This window comes from Hetaerina americana, unplaced genomic scaffold (assembly GCF_022747635.1).
Source record: "Hetaerina americana unplaced genomic scaffold, ioHetAmer1.1.p SCAF_2, whole genome shotgun sequence".
Lineage (NCBI taxonomy): Eukaryota > Metazoa > Arthropoda > Insecta > Odonata > Calopterygidae > Hetaerina > Hetaerina americana.
Window position 1 is genome coordinate 31,769,616 of NW_027286763.1, and position 11,328 is coordinate 31,780,943.

The 11,328-nt window shown below is 34.7% G+C and overlaps 2 protein-coding genes across 2 annotated transcripts in view; both read left to right on the forward strand.

Annotated features, from left to right (window-relative positions):
- The window catches only part of l(3)07882 (Nucleolar protein 14 homolog l(3)07882), a 39,016-nt gene extending 36,423 nt beyond the window's left edge, over positions 1 to 2,593 (forward strand). Inside the window, exons 14-15 of the mRNA XM_071585357.1 lie at positions 2,090 to 2,245; positions 2,503 to 2,593. Coding sequence (XP_071441458.1) covers positions 2,090 to 2,245; positions 2,503 to 2,593 — 247 coding nt within the window. The remainder of the gene's footprint in view (positions 1 to 2,089; positions 2,246 to 2,502) is intronic.
- Positions 2,594 to 4,987: 2,394 nt separating this feature from the next.
- On the forward strand, positions 4,988 to 9,454 carry LOC139687697 (RUN and FYVE domain-containing protein 2). The gene is made up of 4 exons (XM_071584949.1): positions 4,988 to 5,201; positions 5,271 to 5,427; positions 6,863 to 7,217; positions 9,395 to 9,454. The coding sequence occupies exons 1-4, from the start codon at positions 4,988 to 4,990 to the stop codon at positions 9,452 to 9,454; spliced, it is 786 nt and encodes a 261-aa protein (XP_071441050.1).
- Positions 9,455 to 11,328: the final 1,874 nt, after the last annotated feature.

Consider the following 11,328-nt stretch of genomic DNA (forward strand, 5'->3'; position numbering starts at 1 on the left):
AGGAATAGGGACTGGCTCCCATACCCTGATGTATGAATTTCACATATTGTCAGGCTTAGTACTCGGTGAACTCTACCATCACCGACCAAACTGACCTTTTGATTAAGCCTTTCCAAGATCTGAATAACCTTTAAGTCAATGGCACGCCATGTTCTTGTTATCAAACAATATTTATACTTTTTCCTTAAGGACTCTCATGAGGATTATTTATGCCAAAATGGAATACTTCTCATTTTGTCAGTTTAAAAAGATAACTTTCTATCACAGTCTCATTAAAATCCCTCACCAATATTTTCAATGCAAATTGTTTGGATAAAACTCATAAAAAATTATGTAATTCAAACAAAAAATATTTTAATTTTTGTACACTAAATAGATGTAGTAGACTTTTAATGAAAACTGTCAAAGTGATGTAATATGCTCCCACACTGACCCACTTGGCTGGATAATGGTTTTCCTGGCATTACAGTCAGCCTCTTCCGGTCTTAAATTAGGTGAATACTTTGGACCTGAAGATCCTGACTGTAACACCAGTGCAATCATCATACAGTTTTGTGTGAATCAAGTGGATCAATGTGGGAGTAATCCAAAAAAGTTGTTGTTACATAAAGCCATGTGTTAAATGGTTAAATAAAACATATGGTTAATGTTTAAATTAAACATATAGAATTTGTTGTGCATCCACAACATACCTTGTACTTAAAATTTTTGGTAAGTCTTTCAATTTCACTGGTGCCATGATAGAAAGATAGATAGATTTGTTCACCATCGAACAGTGCACAATTGTATGGGCTTCGTTAAAGATTCAATCAAATTTACAGGTGCATTAGATTTACATATACCCAAATTCATGCATGTATGGATGATTTTAATTACATAATAATGGGTATTAAAGATTTTAAAAACAGATTTCCCTGCATTAGCTCTTTCTCTGTATTCTTGGACACTATAAAAAACATTTACTAAGAAGTTTTCTGACATTATTTAAAAATTTATTCTCTTGGGGAAGTATTTGTATTAGCTCTTCAGAAAGTCAATTAGAGTTTTTTTTATCGTCTTGGGTTTTCGTAGGATTGCTACTTAGCAATGGCCATTATAAAGATCATCCTAACCCTGGGTGTCGTACTTGTGAACATCCCTATTTTTGACAAGAGAAGTTGTCTGGTGCAGGCATACAGAATCACATAATACTCATGCATGTTTACATATGTACAGGGAATGGTCATGATTTTGTGACATTTGAGATACTCCATGCAGGATTTTATTGCAGTTAGTTAAAATATATCCCTTAATGCACGTTTTTGAAGGGTGAGCATTCTATTGTTGTTACTATGTGCTGAACTCCCCCAGCAGACGATGCCATATCGCAAATCATGGACTTGAATATACCATGGTATGCTGGGATTAGTACTTCTGCATTACTATAGTTAGCAAAATTTTTTAAAAGGAATATGGCTGAGCATAATTTTTTACAGCATTTTTCCATCTGGAACCTCCTGCTTTACTTTTTGTATATTACTAAGCCAAATAAATTGGTATATTCCAACTCAGAAATCGTTTGGTTTCCTATTTCTACAGAAATATTTGACTGAAGGTCTTTATTACTAAAGGACAAGTAAAGAGTTTACCAAAATTTATGGTGGGGATACCTGGAATTGTTTTAAAATCTTCATTAACACAATGATAAACAATAATCAAAAATATATCTTGAAGACTTCCAATTCCTTAATTTAAATTTCATATTGGTTAAATTTGAATCACCAATGAAACAAGTTTGAAATTGAAAGATGCACGTAAGCTATTATTTGAGCATCTCTTTGCAAAGTGAAGAGAGAAATGAATTAAAAGTATTCCTTGTTATGTCACTCCCTGTTCTTGTTAGAATCAGGAATCATTCATAAAAATCAAGGAAATGCTGTGGATTTCATCAACAAGTTTTGATAGACACTCTGGGTTTTATGTATTGCATTTGATCTCCATGGCTAGGTCTTTTTTTCAGTCACTCAGGATGTATTATTATTTATTATCATCTAGTTAAGGTATCCAATTTCAATAATTGCAGTACAATACCTCATGATTTCCACTTCAGGTTTGATGGCCGAAAGAGGAAGACTATGTCAAAGGAGAAGGCAGAAAGGGAAAAACTTCTTCACAAGTACAAGAAAGAAATGAAAGGAGCTATCAGAGAAATTCGGCGAGACAAAGACTTCCTTGCTAAAGTCAAGGTGAAGGAGACAATAAGAAAGTAAGTGTGCCATGAAACATGTACTTCATCTATTTCATGCTAAATCCCTGGTGAACCTATTGCACATCCTTTACTTCTTTCTTACAATTTGAAATGCTCTTTTTTCTTAAAATAATCGGATTGGCAAGCACCTTAATTATCAGCAGATATTCGGGCAAACCATATTTTCATATTACTTATATGGTCTTCTGTGTAATTTCATGATTTTTATTGTAGTTATGGATGGCACTGGTCTTATTTTGATAATTTTCTTTCAGTGATATGCAAAGGATTGAAAAAGTTAAAGAAATATTTGGAGCTGCTGCATTGCAACAGGGAGAATTACGGAAGTTGAAGAGAAAAAAATGAGGAAATATATTGTTGAATAAAGTTTAAAATTTTGTACTTTTAAATTGTTTTAATCATTTAGTGAAAATGTGGTTATACCAAGGGCATTGGGGATCGAGATGGTGCGGGGACTAACGTACTGGCTTCCCACCCTGAGGGCGTGGGTTCAAATCCCGGCGGTGTTGAATATTTTTCAGAGGTATCTCGATCCCTACTTGAGGTGCTTTGTGGAGGGCACTTTGAGTGAGTACGCCGTCCGTCGGATGGGACGTTAAGCCACGGACCCCTTGGCGCCTTTCGTAAAGAGTAGGCTAATGCCGACGCCGGGTTTATCTCCACCCTTCATCCTTTCCTGTCCTTCCCCTATGGCGCAAATGACCGTAGCTGTCGGTCGCCTCCCCTCAAAACTACTACTACTACTACTACCAAGGGCATTTGAAGCCTGCACTTGAACAATGAGCCATGGTGCTTAGACATGTGTTATTTTTGTGCATTACCGATGAAAATTTCTCGCTTTAGTGGTATCAATCGGGTGAGATAAGTTCATAATTGCATGTGAAGGGATAAGGGTGTCTTTGTTCCACTTGTAAATCATAGACTTCTCCAATCTGTAATAGTGGTTAGCCTATTAAAATTTTAGATAAAAAAGGGCCTAGGTACACAAGGATGTGTTATTTGGTGTCAGTCAAGGAGGCAGATTACACATGTTAAGATAGAAACCAAGATTATCCCAGCCCATGCTTCTGCCTGCACTTTTGCAATGGACACTGCCATCACCATTCAGAACTCCCAGCGAAATGGCTAGTGACATGCTGCAGGTGGTGAATTTTAGCATTAATATTTGTTAATGCTAGTAGGAAAGGCTAGTGGTTCCACCACAACATTTAATTGTTGAAATGTTCCAATTAGTATTTTTAGACTCTCATGACTAGGGTTTATAGCTTTTAATTTTGAATGACAACATTTTCAATGAAATGCAAAACAAAACGTTCAATATAGATTGAATATAAAGTAAAAGGATTAATCAAGAAATTAATCTCTTCCTTTAAAATGTACTTAAAGTTCAGTAACATAAGGACATGGGTAGGTAGATTGTTGCCTGAAGCCATGGACTAATATGGGTGCCCAACCAGAAGCTGTGATTATGTAAAATTTGCAGGTTGTTTATCTCATGAAGTGGTGGAATGTAAGATAATGGGATGACTCAAAAGTGACGAGTTGTTCTAACCAAGAATAGAAACAAAAATTCTGTAGCCAGCGTTTAATCCATCTCATTCTTCTATGCTTGACAATATTGAAGGGAATACAGGTGCATTGCATAAAAGCTACCTTACGGTGAGATAGTGTTCCTGAGAAAAACCAGGAAACAATTGAGGTGAATTTCCATTTGTTAAAAGAACACACAGAAACTCAGTTTCAACTGTCCCTTTTTCTCTGAAGGGTAGTGGTGTATCCATGTTTTGTCCATAGTTATGTGTCAATGCTGCAATTCTTATCAGGATTTGAAATGTATTGATGGGAGTAATGCTTTTTACCAAAAGAAAGACAAAAACGTATATTAATTCAAAAATTATTAAGCACATAATTTTTAGGGAAAACACATTATGGTGCATAACTGTAGCTAAGAATTGATGAATAATTAAGAATTAAAGAATAATTATGATTTGCAATGCATGGAGGACATTTTCAGAGGGTATGCATACATGTACACATAGGTACATGTATACAAAGATAGATTAAATGATGTTGACAAAATAATAATAGTAAAGGTATAAAAAGAACCGGAGATAGGAAAGAAAGTTGGTTGACAATTCATGAAATCAGTTAGGTTTGCTGATGACCAAGCTTTAGTTTATCAGTCAGTCAAGGGGTTGCAAACTCTACCGAGTGCATTGATAAGTCAATTCCTTAGGTATAGTATGAGAATAAATGTAGATAAAATGAAGGTCATATGGTTTTCTAGGAAGAGGAAAGATAAGCTAAATGTTAAAATAGGAGGGCTAAAACTAGAGTAGGTGTAACATTTCAGAAGCGTTTTGGACCAAAATTGTCAAAGGAGTAGGGATATAAAGCAGTAAAATGTATGATGTATTTGTCCTGGTCTCTTTTCCGGAAAGATATTTTTCTGTATTATATTTGTTTTTCCATGCACCAAAATATTCATTTAGTCAGTATCGAAAATATGCATTGCATTATTTTCAGTGAAATTTCATTAGCTTGTTTCATACATAGGTATGATGTTCTTTTATTTCTGTTATTTGTCATGGTAACAGACCTGTAACTTTTCATTAGCAACAAGGTTTTCATTCAAGAGATACACAATTTTCCTTCTTCTATTGAAGTCTTATGGAACTGGAATTTAATGAACACATAATCACGATGAGATATTTTTCAGAGGAAAGTCTGTAAGAAGTAATGGAACAGTTTTCAAAATTTGCACAGTCTAGGAGAAGCAGAGCAAAGGAGATAAAAGCTCTTAATTCACAAGTAACTGAACTTCAGCAACAATTAGAAAAATCTTATGGAGAGCTATCTATCAAAAGCAAGACTCTTAAAGAAATAGCGAGGCAAAATGAAATTCTTAGTAGAGAATTGAATGAAAGTCAGAATTCAGTTAGAAACCTAAAACGTGAGTGGCATTGAAAATTTGATATGATGATAGTATTGTCACAAAAATACTTACAATTTATCATTTTAGAGCAGCTAGAAGATGAAAGAGAGTTTTACTTAAAGCAGTATGCTTACCATCAAGCTAAACTGGATGGAATTCTGGCACAGAGTTCATCAATGGGCTTACTTTCCCAAGAGGAATTAACTGCACAAGCAGAGAAATTAACAAAAGCTGAATTATCCAGGCACAGTAAAGATAGAAATTTTTATTATTTTATATCGTAATTTAGTGAGTAATTAAGAATAAATAAAATTTAACATAATTATTCTTTTAAATTTGATGGCTAATATTTGCATTCTCTCAAGTTTCCTGTGACATAGTCACAGGGTAAATAGTTTGGTCATGTAAAAATTAAGTTTAAGGTTAAAAGAAGATCTATTAACCAACATCAATTTTTTAAATGGTCAATATTATCAGTATCAGTTATCAATATTATCAGTTATACATAGTCATATTGGATACTTTTTTGTGGTTAATGTATGAGTATACCAAACTCTTTGTTGAAGGTATTACTACTCAGTATCACATAAAATCATGTATCAGTTTAAATTATAGTGGGCGAGGAAGTGTTCTTGTAAGGGATGTATAAATTGATTAGGGCAAGAGGAAGGAGCTCTGGAATGGAAGAAAGGAAAGGAATATTGGAGATATGGTAGGATAATAGGACTAGGGAAAAAGGTACTTGTCCTTGTGACTTGGAAAGGAAATTTTGTTGTTGCTTTCCGGTTTCTAAATTTTCTCGCTTAGGTCTTTGTGTTCTTCATAAGACAGCAAGGTTAAAGAGACATTGCAATCATTCTTGAGACATTGACTATGCCAAGACATCTATGTATGTACCCCCTTAAATTAATGTTAAAAGTCACCATTTCTCAGACATAGGGGATTCCCACTTAATGGGCTGGAGGGAAAACTGCTCAACTCGTCGTCCTCCTATGTCTATGTACCGTGTACTTCCAGCTTTTTCTGTTTTGCAGAATGGCGTTAGTTAGGTTTTTATCATGTTAATATTAAAAGGAAGAATACTCCTCTAAGGGCACCTCTCGTACCTTTCCCTAAGTGCGAGCTACAGGACTAACGTTGGAAGAGATTCCATGAAAGACCTGTTTGGGTGAGTGAGATTTGCAAGAGTTTAGGCATTTATGCATACCCAGGCAAGTTATTGGCAGGCTACTGGTGCAGGAAAAAATCTCTTGTAAGCCCTGGGTGTGCGAGTGCTTGAGACTAGCTAGGATCAATGTTATTTAGTACATTCAAGCTAGTGCGTGATTAAATTGCATTTATTTTATTACATGTGATTGGTGGGCTGCTGGCGCAGGGAGAAATCTCTCGCAAGCCCTGTCTGGGTGAGTGCTTGATAAGGGCAAGGGTATCCAGTACACCTTAGCCAGAGTTTTGCTATCGTATTTTGGTTTAATCATTTGTTCTGTTCTAACCCCCTATATCAATTTATTTGTGTATTAACTTTCTAATTTCCCTTACTATATCCTTTGCCCACTATTAAGAGTACAGCTGGGGTTAATTCTTCCCATAATAATCATTTACTACTAATTGGGATTAAAGTGGACGGTGAGAAAGCTCATGTAGCATGGGTATTAACATTTTTTCTCATCATATCATAGGGTGCTTATTAATGACCAGCAAGAGAAGCTATTTCTTCATCGAAAAATCCAAAAAATGGAAACCGCTCTTGCTGCTTCTACTGGGACAATCTATAACCTTTGTGTAAAATTTCTTAGAATGAAATACCTAAGGGACACATTGCAGGAGAAGTTATTTGAAGAAACTGAAGAGCACAATATTCATGTGAAGAATTTGAATTCCCTTATAGAAGATTTAAGAAATGAATTGGAGAATTCAGTTCAGTTTTACCACAAGAATTGCAAAGGAGAGTGTTTACAAAATAATACAATGTATCTCCAGGTTGTAACAAAGAATACAAGATTCATGTATGAGAACACAGTGCTACAACATCAGGTGAGCAATTTTTATTCACATTTTCCATATTGATATTAAATAATGGTAAAGAAAAAATTAATACCTTAGTATATCCAGTATATGCTTAGTAAGTTTAAAATAAAATTGCAAGTAAATAATTAGCTGGAATGAACATTTCATCTCAGAAAAGAAACTTTCTACATGAAAACCATGCACATCAAAGGCTAATAATGATAGGAAAATACTTAGCTGCCTCTTCTCTTATCATCATAGATTAATGTAAAATTAAATGTGATACCCTTTAATGAATTTTTGTTCGTCAGTCAGACCAAATCATATGCATCAATAAAACAAAAGGCCAACGGAAACTCCTTTGATGTTATAAGTACATGGGTATGTATAATGTTTTTAGGTCAGTTTGGAAAACAAAGTCTGTGCTCAAAGCATAATTTTATTTAAACTTAAAAAGATAACTTAATGTTATTTCATTGATTGAATGATAGAGATGTCACAAAATACATGCCCTATAAAGCATTGCTCAATTTCTCCATAATGTTGAGAAAGAAAATTGCATTTTGTCACAGAGTATTTTAGTTTATGAAATAGAGCTCTTAAATTAATTCTGGAGAGCTATTTTTAAAATAGTATGTCATATTAACTAGCTTAACAATATATTTCTTGTTCTCTGAAGCAAAAATTACAAACACTATCTACTTTATCCTGCAACTTTTAATAGAATCCCAATGAAAGTATTCATACCAAAATTGGTGGGAAAGTGTGATGTGTCCCTGCTTCACATACCAATAATTTCTACAGACTTCTAGGCTATGTAAGACCATAGTCTCAACTATTCATTTATAATGGTAAAAATATGAAAGTAGTGCTGACATTAAAATATGGCTTGAAAAGACTATGGATTTGGGTTTTGCATTCCTTTTAAATACTGTAACCTTAATGCATTATATTAAATTTATTATGATTATCAAATATAAACAAAATATATGTGTTTCAATCAATTCTATTATTAATTAAATAAATGTACAATTTATCTAAATGTTTCTCAATCTCTCCTCATATGACGTTCTCTTAACTAGGCTCCCAAGGCTTGCGACAGTATTGTAGTTTTTTTTACTTTTTCTGATAGTGTGCTTAACCTTCTCCAAATACTAGATGCTCATTCATTCATAAGGCTTTAGGCCCCACTTTTAATTTAATTCTTTAAGATGTCATTATTTAAAGCTTAAATCATCTTTCTTTATCCACAGCTATATTTACTTGATCATTGGTAGTTATGCTGTAAGCAGTGTTCTGTTCTCCACTGTGAAATCCATTCAACTGCATTTTTGTTAACAGACTTGAGTGCTTAAGATATTTTTAAGAAGGGTGAGAACACTCAATGCATTTTACTAAGCATCTGCTTAGAGACTTATCTTTCCTTTTTTTATCGAGCCCCAAAAACCACAAAATACAACCTTGATGAGTTGGAAGCATGCGAACATTCTGATGATCCCAAGAGCTGTGCTGATCGTAGTTATTATCATTGCTTCATGTAGTGTGCTCATACCAGATAGGTGAAACGATAGGAACCAGAAGAAAGGTAGTCTGGACTGCATCTGATGATAGAATAAATTTAGTTTGAACCAGAATGTATTTGTTTTGTCCATTTTGGGGTGTTTGACCAGAGTAAACGGTAGAATTAATGAAAGTATTGTTGTAAATAGTAGTTGGTCAAGGTAAACAAACAAGGTGCTGTTTTTGAGAAGGATGATGGCCAAGTTAAAACTTACAATAGGAGATCGTAAACTAGGGCAGGAACATTTTACCTATCTTGGAAGTAATGTTTTGGTTTAACCCCTCAGCATGGTTCTCAGTATGTGATACGTCGCAGTCGGCAGGCCTTACCCACCAATCGGCGTATGACGCTCCCTCGGTTTTGAATTTTTTTCTGCAGCACTATTGAATTCTTTAAATATCTATTGTTGTCCTTGGCATCTTAGATAAGGATTCTTCCTAATTGTTGTTTTGACCACATGAAAAGCCACTTTATAAGGAAGATAAATCAAGCAAGTCCATTCTTATGAGATACAGGCCTGTAAGCTAGTTCTTTGCATTTATGCTTTGTCCTGAGGTTCTGTTTGGCTTGTTGCTTGATATGATCTCCATACTAATTTCCCTAGAACCATTCATGGTTGATACTCTTTGTTTCATCAAAACAGTTGCGAGGGCAAATGGCCTCAGCATCATCTATAGCCTCAGTTGTTAGATTTATTACTTGAGAAAGAGAAGTAAAGAAGCCTTGTATATAACCCCCATAATGGATTCCAAGAGCGATAAGCTTTTTTGAGTGAAGATAATTTATAGAATTCAGTTGAACACCTTGACGGAGATAGAGTAGTGAGTATTGAATATGATAGAGCAAGTTCAAGTGAGGGAGTTTGGTTGCGAGGCACTTCACTGAAAGATACGGCTGTCCGGGAAGAAGTCCAGGCCTCAAAGAAGACGTCAGGTGTCCTCCGCACAAGGTAAATGGAGTGATACTGTGTACTGGTGCCCTGACGGCAATGCAGGCCTATATTTACAGGATTGTTTCAAATTTTATCATACAAAACTGAACTTTTATAATGGAGGTTCGAAATTGAATGGCGATTAAAGAAGTAAAAATATAAAATATAATACGAGTAAAATTTTTACTGAATAGAATTAGCAATTTAAGGTTAGGTAAATTTTTTTGAATTTTAGCTCATATATATTTAAAAGATATAACTTATTTTCGCCATTGCTGCAACAGGGAGAAATTTTAGAAAAATCAATTAAATACCACTAGTGGGGCCTAAGTATTTAAATACCTATACTGGCTTGAGGGGTTAAGATGGTCGAAGTAGTAGGGGCATCAAAAGAATTAAATTAGGCAAATTAGATTTCATTAGAAGGGAATTGATGACAGGGACATTGAGTTAGAACATTAAGACTTGTTCAACTTTAACATTGAGCATGATTTTTTACTACATGGAAACGATGATGATAAGCATAGATTGAAAATGAGGGATTGGATAACGACAGATAATGCGAAATGGGCCAAAAGGAAAACAATGAAATACTAGGCACGGTGGGAGAGGATAGAAGATTGCAGAAAGAAATCTATAAGAAGTAGGGAATGTGGTAGATGGGGAGGGTATTAGATAAGTGATGTTGAGAGAAGAACCGAATAGGCATGTTGGATAGAAAATAGCGAGGTAGAAAGTATGCTGAATTATTGGTATATTAGTAGTGCATGTTATTAGTTTGCCTTTTTAGGCAAGGCTTAGAACTGTTAGGATGTCCAAACAAAACCTATCTTATATTTTAGACCACCAAATAATAACTTAACATATGCGGACATTGCCCTTATTTTTGATTTCTATTATGCAAGACTCGCTGGCAGCATTCTTTCTCATCTGCCCTTATGTTATCCAAGATACTGTTCCGCAAGGCTTTTGAATCTCAAGATTTTAAAACCCTATTAAAAAGAGAGACTCTCTTCAGCACAAGGTGGGTGCTTTGTGGATTGATTCATAGTTGTCCAAAATGTAATTCAAATAATTAGCTTGGAATACATGATTAGAAAGCTTAAAAGCATTTTCTATCCCATGGCCTAAAGATGATCATTTTTGATTAGAACTATTCCATAAAGAATGATCATTCTTGTTTTTCAATAACTTATCTTGCAATTGTTGATGACCCTCCTCAAAGTTTCCCCTATAGATGTAATGCACTTGTCCCACCCATTTTTCTAGTCTTCCAAGACATTTTATGCCAAGTCCTTCAAAATTGACTCTGAAACCTACACCACTGCTTCTGATGAAGTACTTTCCACATTGGAGAACAGGAAAAGGTTACATGGGGTTACGACTACAGGGAGGACGAGGAAAACATTTCACACAGAAATTTGCGAGATATTCTGCTGACAGTTCTATTGACCAGCCATGCACTCTTTCGCCTGTTTCTTAGAAATGTTTTCTTGAAAAATTGGTATGACCTCGATGAATTTTGGAAATTAGTTTCAGTAGTTAAACAACTATACTGTTTTTGTTAGATTCCTCATCCCAAGACTATTTGATGACAGTAAATGGTACAATTATTTTATCTATATTGATTGATTTTTGCAAGTTAA